Below are 18513 nucleotides of genomic sequence, written 5' to 3' on the forward strand. Positions count from 1 at the left end.
TTACAACTTGTAAAACTAATGAAGAGAATTTTTTCTGATTTATTAAAACAATGACGACTATAGTGTTATTTTACATTACATTATTACATTTTTGTATCTGTTGGATACTGTTTCACTCTCCAGAAAACCATGAAGAACTGTTTATTTGACTTTTTTCTTTTGCTCTATTTGATTTCTTTGCTCTTTTGATCATTGATTCATTTTCTTGTCGGTTTAGTCCCTTTATTAATCAGGGGTCGCCACATCGGAATGAACCGCCAACTTATCCAGCACGTTTTTACACAGCAGATGCCCTTCCAGCCGCAACCCATCTCTGGGAAAATCCACACACACTCATTCACACACACTATGGACAATTTAGCCTACCCAATTCACCGGTACCGCATGTGTTTGGACTGTGGGGGTAACCGAAGCACCCGGAGGAAACCCACGCGAATGCAGGGAGAACATGCAAACTCCACACGGCAACTGACCAGCCGAGGCTCGAACCAGCGACCTTCTTGCTGTGAGGCGACAGCAATATCTATCTATCTATCCATCCATCCATCCATCCATCCATATATATATATATATATATATATATATATATATATATATATATATATATATATATATATATATATATATATATATATATATATATATATATATATATATATATATATATATATACACACTCACACACACACACACACACACACACACGAGTCACTCCTTACAAAATCGACCCAACCAATTGAAATGAATGATTTTCTTTCCACAAATAGAGCTATTAAAGCCATCTGGTGAAATCGTATTCATATCGCAATATATATCGCAGAAAAACAAAATAACGCTATGTCAGATTTTTTCAGCCCTAATGCAAGGTTTTAGAGATTTGCATGCTTCTCTTCCATGTCAGTATGAACTTGTGTAATAAGGTTTTTTCAAATAAGAGCAGCCAAACAAACCAACACAAAGATCCATTGCTTTATACTCTTTTTATTTCATTTAGCTAATCCACACAGTACAGTGTAATCTACACAGTACAACACCCCCATTTACTGTAAAATAAGAAACCGTTTTAAAATATTCATCTTGAAAATCTTACAGCCGTCATCTCATTTACTGTAAACAAATTATTGTATGAATCAGAGACACTTTGTTTGTGTAAAGATTCACCTCTGTGTTCCCGTTTTGTTCCACATATGCAAACGCCTTGATTTCATTGAGTACATACTAGTATATATGGCATCTGGAAATAATAAACAGCGTATGTTCAATGCACAAGGGAATGTTTTCAATTCCTGTCTAAAAAAGATCCTCATGGATGAAATGTCAGCAGTTGTTGTGCGTTTAGGTTAGGATTAATTAGTTATTAATTAATTTTAAGACTCGTAAGTATCACAGATTTCACATGAAACAGGAATGATAAACATCTAAGCACCTATTTGGCCGAGGGTGTCACTAATCAGGATGTTTTTTTATTTTTATTTTATTTATCCCAGGTCCTGCGAATGCAAGCAACTACCCTGATCTGGCCACAAAAAATGTATTTAATACATCAAAAAAACAAAACAAAAATGAGTTTTTGTCTTGTTTCTAGTCAAGATATAAAAAAAACATTAAATCAAGAAGCGTTTTCTAGACAAGTAAAATAGATGGTCTTGCTTTTAGAAATGAGGAGTCAAAATTAAGAAGTACTTTTCAAAGTAATGAGAGTTTTATTTTTGAAGTAACAAATTTATAGGGATTTTATTGAGATTTATAGGGATTTTAAGCAGTATTGAGTCTTTATTTATTAAATTACTTTTTTAGATAAATTAGAAAAGTGATTTAATACTCTAAGTACAACTCAATTCTACTTAAAATCCCTCTAAATCTCAATAAAATCCCTATAAATTGAGTTACTTAAACTGTATGTCAATTACTTTTCAGACAAAGTAATGAGAGAATTTTTTTTTAAGTAACTCAATTTATTCAGATTTTATTGAGATTTAGAGGGATTTTAAGTAGTGTTGAGTCTTATTGAGTAAATAAGTTATTTTTCTAGTTTATCTAAAAAACTAATTTAATCAATAAATAAGACTTAATACTACTTGAATTCCTATAAATCCCAATAAAATCCCTATTAATCGAGTTACTTCAAAAAATGCATTTAAATTACTTTTCAGACAAAGTAATGAGAAAAAAAGCATTTCTTTGAAGTAACTCAATTTATATGGATTTTATTTTATTTATATGAATTTTAAGTAGTATTGACTCTTAATTGAGTTTTTAAATTTATTTTCTTATTACTTTGTCTGAAATAATTTAATTATTCAACAAGTAAGACTCAATATACTTAAAATCCCTATAAATCCCAATAAAATCGCAATAAATTAAGTTACTTCAAATAACTGTATTTAAATGACTTCATCTGATAATTAAATATGGTTTTTTGAAGTTACTCATTTTATACAGATTTCACAGGAATTGTAAGTATTACTTATTGCATAATTAAATTACTTAACTATCTAAAAAAGTTAGTTACTTAATAAGTAATACTACTTAAAATCCCTATAAATCTCAGTATAAGCCCAATAATTCGAGTTACTTAAAAAATGTATTTAAATTACTTTTCAGACAAAATGATGAGAAAAAAATCAATTTATTGGGATTTTATTGGGATTTATAGGAATTTTAAGTAGTATGGAGGCTTACTTATTGAGAAAATTAAATTTCTTATTACTTTGTCTGAAAAGTAATTTAATTACTTAACTAAGTAAATTACTCAATAAATCATATAAATCCCAATAAAATCTCAACAAAATGAGTTCTTTAAACTGTATTTAAATTAATTTGTCTGAATAATTTAAAATTGTTTTTTAAAGTAGTTCAACTTATAGTTTTCAAAGGATTTTAAGTAGTATTGAGTATTACTTATTGAGTAACTAACTTTTTTAGGTAGTTATAAGAAAAGTAATTTAATTATGCAAAGACTCAGCAGAGTTACTTCAAAAAATTTATTCAAATTACTTTTCAGACAAAGTAATGAGATAAAAAAAATCAATGTATAGGGATTTTATTGGGATTTATAGGAAATATAAGTAGTATTGAGTCTTAATTATTGAATAATTAAATTACTTTTCTTATTTTATTACTTTGTTTAAAAAAATAATGTATTTACTCTAAGTAAGACTCGATACTATTTAAATTCTTATAAATCCCAATAAAATCCCTATAAATCGAGTTACTTCAAAAAATTGTATTTAAAATAATGAGTAGTGAGAAAAAAAAGAATTTATTGGGATTTTATTGGGATTTATAGGAATTTTAAGTAGTATTGAGTGTTTAAAGTACTTATTACTTTGTCTTAAAATAATTTAATTACTCGACAAGATTCAATACTACTTAATCCCTATAATTCTCAACAAAATCCCAATAAATCGAGTTACTTAAACTGTATTTATATTACTTTGTCTGAATAATAAAATTTAGTTTGAAGTTACTAAATTTATACAGGTTTCATAGGGATTTTAAGTAGTGTTGAGTAATTAAATTACTTATTACTTTATCTAAAAAAGTAATTTAATTACTCTAAGTAAGACTCAATATCACTTAAATCCCTGTAAATTGAGTTACTTCAATAAAATAGTATTTTTCCTGATTACTTTGTCTGAAAAGTAATTTAAATACAGTTTAAATAACCCAATTTATTGGGATTTTATTGAGATTTACATGGATTTTACTTATTGCGTAATTACTTTCAGACAAAGTAATAAGAAAAGTGATTTAATTACTCGATAAGACTGAATACACTGAAAAAAATGATTCAAAGATGATTCCTTGGATTTACTCAATTTTTTTACGTTAAGTTGTTGTAAACAATTTATTTGGGTTGAATTTAAACAAGCAAATTAAGTTGAACATTGCTCAATTTAATTTGTTTGTTTAAATTCAACACAAATAAATATTGCAACAGTTTTGCATGCAACACTTTTTTCAGTACACTGTAAAAAGTGAAAACTGAAACAAATTACTTCGACTTGTTACAATTAAATTAATCAAGTCAGACAAACTTAATTTATGACAGTTTTTAGTAATAAATAATTTTTCTAGCTCTTTTAGATGTAATAAGTGTTAGTAATTTAAGAAAACAAGAATGGAACAGTACATACAGTACAGTACAAATCCTTTAATATGTTGTTAATATAATAATAATGGTAAAAATACTTTTATTACAGTAAAAAAAAAAATTCTTCCCATATTAATATAATAATTTGTGGCAAGTACAAGTATTGTTCACTATTAATAGCAAACATTACTTGTACTTGCCATAAATTACTAAAAATTGTTACACCTAAAATAACTTCATTTATTACTGAACACTGTTAGAAATTAAGTTTGTCAAACTTAATTCATTTATTTGTAACAAGTCAAAGTAATTTGTGTAAGTTTTCACTTTTTACAGTGTATACTTAATATCCCTATAAAACCTGTATAAATTGAGTTACTTCAAAAAACAAGACTTAATTATTCAGACAAAGTAATTTGAATCCAGTTTTTGAAGTAACTCACCCAACACTGATGCAGTTGCTTTAATATTTGTCCTCAAAAATGACTTGAATGTTCAAATCAAAAGGCCTGTTTCATTTCAAAGCGAAAAATAAGATTATTTTGCACGTTTTAATGAAAAACCCACTTAATTTCAACTCATTATTTCTAAAATAATAAACTACTTTTTTGCTTGTCTAGAAAATGCTTCTTGATTTAATAATTGTAAGATATTTGGAATAGAAACAAGGCAAAAATTATTATTATTTTTTTTTTTTTTAACAGTGTATTCTAACATATGAACCGATGCGTAATACTGAAAACCTGCAGGTACATTTTAAAGAACATGGATTATTTTGTCACACTTTAAACAAAAAAGCCAACAAGATCTCAGTTTGATTTCATTACTGCCAACACTACATTCATCAACTGAACAAACGTGAACATCGACACTCACAACAACACAGATAACCATCAGTAGGTTACATATTAAACGTTTAAACGACACATGGAGAACAAGTCAATTTAACGCAAAGTTCACAAGTCTAAAAATACATAGCTGAATGTACATAGAAAAATCCTCATAAGCATGTTTGCTGATTAAACAGATTGCATTTTCTCTAATAATGTTCACCAGAGAATTTCATTTTAAACAAATTGTGCTGGTAAGTTAGATTTTTATTATATTATATAAGTTTAAAATGTAACTCTCAGTGCAGTTCAGTGTTGGGTGTTTTTGTTTAGCTGAAAAAGTAGCAGGGATTACTTTCCAGTAATCTAATCACAGTTACTTGTTATTAAATACATGCCTTAATGTCAATAAACTCAACAGATCTGTATAAATCATTTCAGAGTACATTTTTTTTTATTATACAATATATTTTTCAGAATATTTCAACTGAAGGACAATTTCACATGCTGGATAAACAATGAATCGAGTAGGAAACTAATGACTAAATATTATATTGATCAAACATGACACTTCTGATGGCAATGACAGCATATTTCATACATTTATTGAGTATTTCATTTTTTGATTTAATACTTAAGAAAATGTCTGACTTGAAAACAAAAACAATTTCTATAATCTATGCATTGAGATTTATAAGGATTTCCAAGTAGAATTGCGTAATTAAATGACTTCTCAGACAATGTAATAAGAAAAGTCGATAAATAACACGCAATACTACTAAAAATCTCTATAAAATCCCAATATATTTTATTTATTTATTTATTTATTTTTTTTACCATTTCTATTATTTGTTTTTATTTCTCTTATACTTGTTTCTTTTATTCCTGTTTATGTAAAGCACTTTGAATTGCCACTGTGTATGAAATGTGCTATATAAATAAACTTGCCTTGCCTTGCCAATAAATTGAGTTACTTTACAAAAAATTGTATTTGTTTTTCTCATTACTTTGTCTGAAAAGTAATTTAAATACAGTTTAACTCAATTCATAGGGATTTTATTGAGTGTATTTAATACATAATTACATTTATAGGTATTTTAAGTATTGAGCTTTACTTATTGAGTAATTAAATTACTTTTCCTATTATTTTGCTTTTACTTTTTCACTTTTACTTTAATCTTATTACTCAATACTACTTAAAATACCTATAAATGTAATGTATTAAATACACTCAAAATCCCTATAAATAGAGTTACTTAAACTGTATTAATACATTATTACATTTATAGGTATTTTAAGTAGTATTGAGTAATATAAGATTAAAGTAAAAGTGAAAAAGTAAAAGCAAAATAATAGGAAAAGTAATTTAATTACTCCAAGTAAGACTCAATACTACTTAAAATACCTATAATGTAACAATTTATTAAACACACTCAATAAAATCCCTATAAATGCATTTATTTCTCATTACTTTGTCTGAAAATAATTTTAAATACAGTTATTTGAAGTAACTCAATTTATTGGGATTTTATTGCAATTTATAGGGATTTTAAGCAGTATTGAGTCTTATTAAATTACCTTTCCAGAGTATTAAGTAATTTAATAACTCAAGACTCAACACTACCTAAAATTCCGATGAAATCTGTATAAATTGAGTAACTTCAAAAAAAAACAATATTTAATTATTCAGATGAAGTCATTTAAAATACAGTTTAAGTAACTCAATTTATTGGGATTTTATTGGGATTTATAAGGATTTTTAGTAGTATTGAGTCTTATTGAGTAAATACATTACTTTTTTAGATAAAGTAATTTAATTACTCCAAGTAATACTCAATACTACTAAAAATCTCTATGAAATCTGTATAAATTAAGTAACTTCAAATAACAATATTTAATTATTCAGATTAAATAATTTAAATAGTTTTTTTGAAGAAACTCAATTTATTGGGATTTTATTGAGATTTATGTAAATTTTTATTTTTGGCTGTGGATGAGTGGATACTTATTGAGTAATTAAATTACTTTTCGAAGTAATAAGAAAATTAATTTAAATACTCGATAATTAAGACTCCAATACTACTCAATTCATATAAATACCAATAAAATCCCAATAAACTGAGTTACTTCAAAAAAAAAAATTCACAATAATTTGCAGTAATTTAAGTAATTTAATTACTCAAGAAGATTCAATACTTAAATTTTCTATAAATACCAATAAAATCCCTATACATAGATTTTTTTCTCTCATTACTTTGTCTGAAAAGTAATAAAAATAGTTATTTGTTTATTTTATATTTGTTTTGTTTTTTTAAAGTAACTCAATTTATTGGGATTTTATTTCAATTTCTAGGGGTTTTAAGTAGTATTGAGTCCTACATATTAAGTAATTAAATTACCTTTACAGACAAAGTAATAAGTCATTTATAAACTCAAATACTTTATAAACTCAACACTACTTAAAATCCTTCTAAATCTTAATAAAATCCCAATAAATCGAGTTACTTCAAAAAACTATTTAAAATACTTTTCAGACAAAGTAATGAGAAAAATTAAATATTCTTTTGAAGTAACTCGATTTATTGGCATTTTAATAAGAATTTTAAGTAATATTAAGTCTTTGAGTAACTAAATTACACTTTCAGACAAAGTAATAAGAAAAGTATTTTAATTACTCCATAAGTAAGACTCAATAATACTTAAAATCCCTATAAAACCTGTATAAATTGAGTTACTTCAAAAAAACAAGATTACATTATTCAGACAAAGTAATTTGAATCCAGTTTTTAAAGTAACTCACCCAACACTGATGCAGTTGCTTTAATATTTGTCCTCAAAAGTGACTTGAATGTCCAATCAAAAGGCCTGTTTGTGTACTTTTGGCCATCAAGAGCAGGAATAGGATTCACAGAAAGGCAATGGAAAATACTCTCTCAAAATGAGTGTAAAAATACATCAAACGAGCACTTTATCTTCCTTTAGTCATCATTAACCACAATACTGATCGTTCTAGTTATTCTAAGACAATGTGAGGCTTGAGAAACAACAAAAATATGGCACTATTTTGAAATAAATGGCAATTTGCATTGAAAAACAATGTTACCTTGAGCTGCTAGAGGAGTGGACTTTGGAACAGTCAATGACTTTTAACCTCACATTGTTTTTCACTTACAAAAAAAGTTTGTTCATGCACCATCGGCAGGCAGAAGAAATTATATGCACACTCACTCTCTCTCACACACACACACACACACACACACACACGCACACGCACACGCACACACACACTATAACATCCTTAGAGTTTAACTCCAATACTGAGGATAGTAAAATAGATCAAACTCTTCTGAAAACCCATGCTGGAGTTTGTCGCTGTATTAAACCTGCATCTAAAGAAATGCGCAGCAGAGGTTTATATTTGGCAAAGGTTTTAAACAGATTGCACTATTGTCATTTTTATAAGAGGTCGCTTGACTTTTCTTGGAAATGAAATGAACATTGGCAGTACCTTATAAACTGCAACCGTCATGAAGAGAGGAATGTGAAATACTGACAACAACAGTGATGCGATACAAGCCTGCCGCTTTTGATCCTTACAGACAATAACATTGAATGGCACATCATGGAATAATCTGGCATCATACAAAATGATTTCTGGAAGAAGAAAAAAATACTTTGTGCACTCTTAAAACAAAAAATGCTGGGTTGTTGTAACCCAATATTGGGTCAAATATGGACAAACCCGAAGATGGGTTTTTAAAAATAAAAATTTAAATGACACTTTAACTTTAATTGTTGGGTTTTTCCATAGAAGTGTCAAAAATATTGATACTGAAATATTTAAAACGAGTCGGTCTTGCTTTTGGTTCGTATCAATAATGGTTAGTTCTCTTGCTTGTTAAGTGTGTATACGTGTGTGTTTTGTCCCTGTTTTTTCTCTTTTTAAATCTCTAAAGTTAATATAATTATCTCCCTCAAATCGGTCAAACATATATGGGTTATTAGTTAATTAGTTAATTTTTTTGAAGAATTAATTATGAATTAGTTATTTAAATAATGTTAGTTCTGGTCCATACAATGTTAATTATATTAATATTAATATTAATATTAAGATGTGGACTGGTTGGGCATACCCCCATGAAGTTCTGTTGGCTTTGTGGGTGGTTTGCTGCCGAGTGTGAATCGGCTGGGATGAGAATCAGCACCTCCAAGTCCGAGGCCATGGTGCTCCACTGAAAAAAGGTGGCTTGCCATCTCTAGGTTGGAGGAAAGTTCTTACCCACGGTGGAGGAGTTCAAGTATCTTGGGGTTTTGTTCACGAGTGAGGGAAGGATGAAACGTGAGATTGACAGGTGGATTGGTGCAGCGGCAGCAGTAATGTGGTTGATGTACCGGTCCCCGGTGTGGCAAAAAGCAGCTGAGCCAAAAGACAAAGCTCTCGCTTTACCAGTCAATCTACAGTCCTACTCTCACCTATGGTCATGAGATTTGGGTCATGACCGAAAGGACAAGATCTCGGATACAAGCGGCAGAAATGAGTTTCCTTCACAGGGTGGCAGGGCGCACCCTTATAGATTGGGTGAGGAGCTCTGTCACCTGGGAGGAGCTCAGAGTAGAACCGCTTCTCCTCCACATCGAGAGAAGTCAGCTGAGGTGGCTCAAGCATCTGTTTTGGATGCCTCCTGAACTCCTACCTAGGGAGGTATTCCAGGCATGTCCCACCGGGAGGAGGCCTCGGGGAAGACCCAGAACACGCTGGAGGGACTATGTCTCTTGGCTGGCCTGCGAACACCTCGAGATCCCCCCGAAGGAGCTGGAGGAAAAGTCTGGGGAGAGGGAAGTCTGGGGTTCTCTCCTGAGACTGCTGACCCCGCAACCCGGCCCCGGAAAAGCGGAAGTGAATGAATGAATATTAAGATAACACTTTTGTTTTAATGAGAAAATAAGATAAAACCGCTCTGATTTATTTTTTACTAGTAATTTAATGCTTTTTGGACTTAGGAACTGCTGACATTCTTGATACGGTATTTTATTTTACTTGAAGTGTCTCAAAATATCTAGTCTAATATTATTTACTGTCATTATGGCAAAGATAAAATAAATCAGTTATTAGAAATGAGTTATTAAAACTATTATGATTAGAAATGTGTTGAAAAAAAATCTTCTCTCTGTTAAACATAAATTGGGGGAAAAAAATAAGCGGGGGGCTAATAATTCTGACTTCAACTGTATATGTATCTCTGTTACGGTTGCCGTATATTGTTAGGATTTTTGCCTCCTGTTTTCTCTCTCTCTCTCTCTCTCTCTCCCCCCCTCGCAGCCCGTCATATCCTTTAGGTCCGCCTTCGCGACAGCCGATTGGTTGGGAGACCTGTCACTCATCATTGGGTGACGTGGCGCGATGAGATAAAAGGACGCCATGGAGAGCGGATGGGAGAGCGCTCTTCCTTTGATCCTGTTTTTTGTGTGTTTTGCCGACATGATTTTTGATTTTTGCCAGGTAAGAGCTGGACCAAAAAGTTACAAACAAACAATCGAAATAAAGATGTACAAAAATCACAAAGTAGTTAAAAAATGGGCAGAACTAATAACAAATAATTTTATCCAAACGAAAGTTAAGCAAAAACAACGAATAACAAAATCATGTCGGCAAAACACAAAAAACAGGATCAAAGGAAAAGCGCTCTCCTTGGCGTCCTTTTATGTCATCGCACCACGTCACCCAATGATGAGTGACGGGTCTCCCAACCAATCGGCTGTCGCGAAGGCGGACCTAAAGGATATGACTGGCTGAGAGGGAGGGAGAGAGAGAGAAAACGGGAGGCAAAAATCCTAACAATATACGGCAACCGTAACAATCTCCATGCCTAATATCCGATGGCCAAAAAGTGATTTGAGTTTTTATAAATTGTTAAATATTGGTGTCTGTAATGCAGAAAGTCCAGAGATTGGTGTGTACAGCATGATTTTAGATAAATTTCAGTTTAATGTGTGATACGACTAAAAAGTGGTCATAAACCAATATTTTCTCAATTAAAATGAATAGCAGCTTGGAGCCGGAAACAATATTTCATACGTCACGACAAGCGGATAATCTTATGTTTCATCCTGCTCCATTTCAAACAGATTAAAATCAATAGTTATTTTTGAGTTTACACAGATATGAAGATGTTTTATTGATCATCATGAAATCCATTTGTGTTTTGAAAGTTGTTTTAAAGAGTGGATTATACTATTCGAAATAAATTAAAATTGTATACTCTTAATGTTGTGGAATTATTTTACCCCTCACGGTATCAGAAATGGTCGACATATCTAAAAGGTATCGAAGTTACAACAACCCAGCATTTTTTAGAGTGTGTACACATACACAGCAGAGAGCACCATCATACACATGTCAGACAAAAGACACAAATCGGCAACAATAATCAGCTTAAAAACAATTAAAACAGATCAAAAATAAAAGAGAAACTCTTACAAAATGACTGAATCAGGATGTCCTGGAGAGGAACGGGTGAACTTTGGCACACAAAGAGATGTTTTTAGATGGTACGTGAAACTTTTACAGCAGTAAGCAGGTTCACCGGGGTTTGTTTCTACAGTCCTTTGTTGAAATAAACCGTCTCTACTCCAGGATGACTGGCTCGAATCTTCTCCTGCAACTCCGGCTCCAGGCGGCTCACTGCCATAGAGCTGGAGCAATGATGCAAAATAATGAATTAGGATTTATTCATTTGAATTCATTAAATGGGACAGCTCCTTGAGATGATGAACAATCTCATTTTTGAGGGGGTCCCTTATGGCCCATTTCCACTGAGTGGTACGATACAGTACAGTTCGGTACGCTTTTATGGCCGTTTCCACTGTCAAAGGGTATCTAAAAGCGAACCGTACTGTACCACTTTTTTGGTACCCTTTGCAAACCTAGCGCAACAAAACGGTACCAAAAGGCAGAGCTAGACGCGCAACTAAACGCTATTGGTTTACAGAGAAGTGTCACTCATGTATGCATACACAAGCAAAAAAATGGAAACAAAGAAACCGCCATTTTTAAATACACAGCCGAGACATTACATCGTAATACTATATACATATAATAACAAGCCATGGTCGACCCGAGCTCAAACAAACCTTGTTGTCTTGATGTACAGACACAAGCCAAGAAGAACAATATCGGTGTCCTTTTTTTTTGTTTGTTTTACAAGGCCATTTAAAAATGCGAGCGGTTTCACTTTCTCCAGGGAGCTCGCGATCACTAGCGTGCGCATCTATATTTGAGATAACGAACTTCTTGAGCTGATGATAATAACGTGGACGTGATTATTGAAGTGCTTCTGACATCCGATCCTATTAGAAACGAACAAACATGAGTGTCGAGCGAAAAAACAAAAGGAGAAGCCAGAATAAACTAAGGAGCAAATGATTCTTTCAGCAGCCTAAAACGTGAACACACTGCCATGTTTAACTATTATCATCACCTTTAGGACTATTATGAACTGGGAATGACAGAATTACTGTCTAACAGAGGCTACATGTGCTGCTGAAGATTAAAGACACAGATGACAGGTTTGCACTGACTGTGGGCTATATGTTGCATGTTGTTTTTGAAGCCAAATAAGGACTAAATGTCTGTTGTGTGTAATTTTTTCTGTAATTGGTAACATATCAGAGACTGTAAGGGTCTGTATGTGTTCATATATGTTGCATAGGCTATTTCACTCTGTCATTGATCTGCAGTTATAATCAAATCATGTTAATAGAAAGGTTAGTAAGGAACATTTAAAGCATCTGTTTTGTGAGAAGTGCTTCTCATATGATATGTGAATGACCTGTACAACTTTTACTTTGAGCAAGATTTTCTTGAGCGAGAATAATGTCAACTGAAACCTTGTCGTACACCACGCCCACCGAAAGGGTACCCTTGGTACCATTTAGGCAGTGGAAACGCAAGCCTAATAAAGGTGACCTGTACCTTACCACTCAGTGGAAACGGGCCATTACAACATCAAAACAAACAGACAACTAGGCCTGTCATATCTATTGTTTGTTGTAGGATATATTCCATTAAAATATATTGTGGTAATGATATCATTGTCATTTTAGTACCATTGTATGACACTCATTATATAATGACAGAATGACAGTATAATATCATCACAATGCAGATACACTCTTCCAAACACAACATATTTTATTCTTAAGATTATTTCATTTAATTATAGTCGTTTTAACTATTTAATAAGGAGGCATTAGAATCAGAATTTGAAAACAACACATCTCCTAAATAAATAATAATAAATGTCAACACAAAAGTGCAAGTTAAGAGTAACAGAGGCTGCGATTTATCTACGACCAGATCTATTATCAGCTGTCAGACACCCACATAAGATTATACTATAGTAATTTATAATACTAGGGTGTTTCTTTAACCATACTGACACTGACTCCTCCAATAGATATAGAGATGTTGCACAATCTGCTAAAATGTTGCTAGAATTGGTTTTTATGTATGGCTGATATATATTGCATCACAAAAAATGATTGAGGTCATGTCCATGTGTTGTGCGATAAGTCAAATATATTGATTATTGTGACAGGCCTACAGACAACAAAACCAATCAAACAAAGTACAAACAATTTGATCTATAAGTAATTAATGATCACTTAAACTGGAACCAAAATTGGTCACACTTCACAATAAGGTTCATTAGTTACTGTATTTACTAACATGAACTTATAATGAGCTGTACTTGTACATCACTTATAGGTCAGCATTTAATAATGCATTATTAACATCCAAATTCATGCTTGTTAACATTAGCTAATGCACCGTGAGTTAACATGAACAACTGTAACAAATACTGTAATAGCTGTATCGGTCATTGTTTGTTCATGTTAGTAAATGCATTAACCAATGCAACCTTTATTGTAAAGCAGGGGTCACCAATCTCGGTCCTGGAGAGCCGGTGTCCCTGCAGGGTTTAGCTCCAACTTGCCTCAACACACCTGCCTGGGTGTTTCTAGTACACCTAGTAAGATCTTGATTAGCTTGTTCAGGTGTGTTTGATTAGGGTTGGAGCTAAAATCTGCAGGACACCGGCCCTCCAGGAACAAGTTTGGTGACCCCGGTTGTAAAGTGTTACCCAATATAATAACATTTTACATGTTGTTTCCAAAAAAGAAAATATGATGAATTATCAATCAATCAATCAATGATGAATGATTTACAAAGCAAAATTAATCATTTCAGATGATTGAAAAAACAAGAAGATTCAAAGGCCACATATAGACTGTAATGCTTCGTGTAAGTGTGCTCATGACATCCGTTTCCACCACTGAATAAATAATATAATTAGGAAATTGTGACTTTATATTCAATGCATCTTTATTTCTATAGCGATTTTTACAATGTACATTGTGTCAGAGCAGCTTAGCATAGATTAAGTTAGCAAATTGAATCTGCTTCAGTCCAGTTTTCACAGATGAAGTTCAAATGTGAGGTGATCTATTATATACACTGTAAAAACCAATTAGTTGAAAAAGTGAGTAAACTCATTGCCTTCTAATTATTAAGTAAATTAACTACATGTATAATTATAAACATTAAATTAAGTGAACTTAACAGCTCTAAGTTAAATACCTACATTTTTAAGTAAAATCAACTTGTCATTTTTAAGGCAGTGGGTTTACTCGCTGTTTTTAGTAATCCCTTTTTACAAAAAAAATATTGGTAAGACTTTTTGATGGACCCTTTTCACAAGGCCGTTATGACGCATATAATGGTCATCATAATGTTAAATCCTTGAAGTTTTTAATATTTTTATTTATTTTTATTTTTTTAAATCCCATTTGCTTTAAATGACAAAAAAAAAGAATTACCGCTTATGCGAGGTGTTTCTGGTGCAGTGTTTATGGGGGTAAGAGTAAATTAGACGTTATTCTCTCTTCTGGGTGCCGTTATATCAGTCTCACACTATTTTTTTTTTTCCTTTTTCTGAAAGTCTTGATAACACCATTGTGGCATTTTTCTTTTATTATTTCAGAAAATAATATTGTAAAATTATTTGTTGTATTCTCCTATTCACTGCGCTTTAAGTTTACCTTATAGTTCCGCTATGACGACTTTCGCAACTGAGAAACCCGGAAATGTGAAGAGTCTATTGCACATTTTGTTGACTAAGTTGCATTGCAATTACATACCAATTAATTCTCATTTGAATATTAGTAGACTGTCTGCTTAATATCTGCTGATACTGCTCATTTAACTGACTATAAGAAACTTTGCAAGTGCATGTACACCCTAACCCCAACCTAACAGTCTACTTATGATCTAATGAGAATTAGTGTAACTTAAATACAACAAAATATGCTAAAGGGGCCGTCAAAATAAAGTGATTCCAAAATATTTCCTGTTCCCTTAAATATTTTATTTTTTAAATGTACTTTTCTAGTCATCTCAACTTCATTCATTCATTTTCCTTCGGCTTAGTCTCTTATTTATCCATGGGTCGCTACAGTGGAATGAACCGCCAACTCATCCAGCATATGTTTTACACAGCGAATGCCCTTCCAGCTGCAACCCAGTGCTGGGAAATACCCATACACACTCATTCACAAACATACACTATGGCCAATTTAGTTTACTCAATTCCCCTATAGCGCAGGTGTTTGTTGGGGAAAACGGAGCACCCGGAGGAAACCCCCGCCAACACGGGGAGAACATGCAGAAATGCAAGCTGGTCAAGCCGGCACTTGAACCAGCGACCATCTTGTTATGAGGCGACAGTGCTAACCACTGAGCCACAGTGTCGCCCTCTAGTCATCTCAACTCCATTAATCAAACAGACTAAAAATATATAGTTAAACTTTGTATAACTTGAATTCGGTTGAAACCTGATTAACTTTTTAAGCAACATAAAAATATTTGTTTGCATGTTCTCCCCATGTCCGCGTGGGTTTCCTCCAGGTGCTCCGGTTTCCCCCACAGTCCAAACACATGCTCTATTGAATAAACTAAATTGGCTGTAGTGTATGAGTGTGAATGTGTGTATGGGTGTTTCCCAGTAATGGGTTGCAGCTGGAAGGGCATTCGCTGTGTAAAACATATGCTGGAATAGTTGGTGGTTCCTTCCGCTGTGGCGAATAAAAGGAGTAAACCGAAAGAAAATGAATGAATAAATCCATTATTATTATTTTTATTGTTGTTGTTGTTGTTGTTGTTGTTATTACTATCATTATTATAATTATTATTATTATTATTAGTGTTATTTTTGTTGTTGTTGTTTTTATTGTTATTATTATTATTATTATTATTATTATTAGTGTTATTTTTGTTGTTGTTGTTGTTGTTTTTATTGTTGTTATTATTATTATTATTAGTGTTGTTGTTATTATTATTAGTGTTGTTGTTGTTGTTGTTGTTGTTGTTGTTATTACTATCATTATTATAATTATTATTATTATTATTATTATTATTATTAGTGTTATTTTTGTTGTTGTTGTTTTTATTGTTGTTATTATTATTATTAGTGTTGTTGTTGTTATTAGTGTTGTTGTTGTTGTTGTTGTTGTTGTTGTTGTTGTTATTATTACTATCATTATTATTATTATTATTAGTGTTATTAGTGTTATTTTTGTTGTTGTTGTTTTTATTGTTGTTATTATTATTATTAGTGTTGTTGTTGTTGTTGTTGTTGTTATTATTATTATTATCATTATTATAATTATCATTATTATTATTATTATTATTATTAGTGTTGTTGTTGCTGCTGTTGGTAGTAGTAGTAGTAGTAGTAGTAGTAGTAGTAGTAGTTGTTGTTGTTGTTGTAGTAGTAGTAGTAGTGTTGTTGTTGTTGTTGTTGTTGTTGTTGTTGTTGTTGTTGTTATTATTATTATTATTATTATTATTATTATTAGTGTTGTTGTTGTTATTATTATTATTATTATTATTATTATTATTATTATTATTATTATTATTGTTGTTATTATTATTATTATTATTATTATTATTATTATTATTATTATTAGTGTTGTTATTATTATTATTATTATTATTATTAGTGTTGTTATTATTATTATTATTATTATTATTATTATTATTATTATTAGTGTTGTTGTTATTATTATTATTAGTGTTATTATTAGTGTTGTTATTATTATTTTTGTTGTTGTTGTTGTTGTTTTTATTGTTGTTATTATTATTATTATTAGTGTTATTATTATTATTGTTGTTATTAGTGTTATTATTATTTTTTGTTGTTGTTGTTGTTATTAGTGTTGTTGTTGTTATGATTATTATTATTATCATTATTATTATTATTAGTGTAGTTGTTGTTGTTGTTGTTATTATCATTATTATTATTAGTGTTGTTGTTGTTGTTGTTGTTGTTGTTGTTATTATCATTATTATTATTAGTGTTGTTGTTGTTTTTCTTAAACTGTAATATGATCTATGACAAATGTATAACTGTCAGTAAACTGAATCTATTAATAATGTAAAATAATGCAAAATGCTTAATATATTTGAAATATTTTGCATATTTGATTGTGGTATTAATAGTTGTTTAACCTATTATTAACTCATTACCTACCAGGCGTCTAGTTAATCAAATGTGCATAGAAACCTTCCTAAAAGTGAACGTACACCAGAAGAAATTGTCATTTATTTATGAATGATTATGGCTCATATGATGATTTAAAATGGTTATATTAATTCAGTATTTAAGTTTAAATAGGTTTACTTACAGCTGTGCACAATCCCTCATCAAGTTTGTTTTTTATAAATCACAATTGCATAGGAAGTGGCGTGCACACATTTCTGCTCTTGTTTGTGCAGACGACATTTATAAATGAGATTCCTCATTATTTGCATTACTTGTTAGTTAATTTGGTTGTAAAATACAGCTAGATATGCACCACAAAAGCTGCACTCACGACTGAGTTTAGCCGCAGTGTATGCATGCCTATGCACTAATTTTCAGGCCGTTTGGAGAAAGATCTCACCTCTTTTGTGGGAATAACGCACAGCACAGCGGGGTTGCGAACACCAGGCTAAGAAGAAGAAAAGCATGGGTCATAAGTTCTTGAATGCCTGTCTGAAAATAAGCATTTATTAAATGTTAAGTCTATTTTTGGCAACTCACCAAAACCCAACCAAGCCAACTTGAATGGGTGCACTCATCCACGGAAACCTCTGAAAAAAAATAAAAGGGGGGGAAAAAAATCAACCTGGCAACAAAGCCCATGATTCTATGGGGCCATTGTAAGGGCTGATGCACTCAAGCAAACATTGTAGTCGTGTATGTGTAAGAGGCAGTGTGTGAATGTGTATATGTGTGAGAGAGAGTGTGTGTGTGTGCACTCTGCTAAGGCTGCAGTGTTCACTAAAGAGGCCATATGATGCTTTAAGTTTGTTTTGCATGCGTGATATTTACAAACGTTCAAAACTCAGTCTCCCAAAAAAGGCATTTATTTATTTTATCTGATCTAGACCTGCTTAAAACGCATTAATCCATATTCATTCTGCATACCCCCATCGCACAACTGGAAATATCATCATTATGCTACTCAAATGCTTAACTAAAGCCA

General features: G+C 31.4%; 1 protein-coding gene across 1 annotated transcript in view; it reads right to left on the reverse strand.

Moving 5' to 3' along the window:
* Positions 1-10348: 10348 nt before the first annotated feature.
* The window catches only part of sfxn1 (sideroflexin 1), a 33606-nt gene continuing 25441 nt past the window's right edge, over positions 10349-18513 (reverse strand). Inside the window, exons 9-11 of the mRNA XM_056472948.1 lie at positions 18069-18118; positions 17929-17976; positions 10349-11619 (exon numbers count right to left, since the gene is read on the reverse strand). Of these exons, the coding sequence (XP_056328923.1) occupies positions 11523-11619; positions 17929-17976; positions 18069-18118 (195 nt within the window). The 3' untranslated portion in view covers positions 10349-11522. The remainder of the gene's footprint in view (positions 11620-17928; positions 17977-18068; positions 18119-18513) is intronic.

This window comes from Danio aesculapii, chromosome 14 (genome assembly GCF_903798145.1).
Source record: "Danio aesculapii chromosome 14, fDanAes4.1, whole genome shotgun sequence".
Classification (NCBI taxonomy): domain Eukaryota; kingdom Metazoa; phylum Chordata; class Actinopteri; order Cypriniformes; family Danionidae; genus Danio; species Danio aesculapii.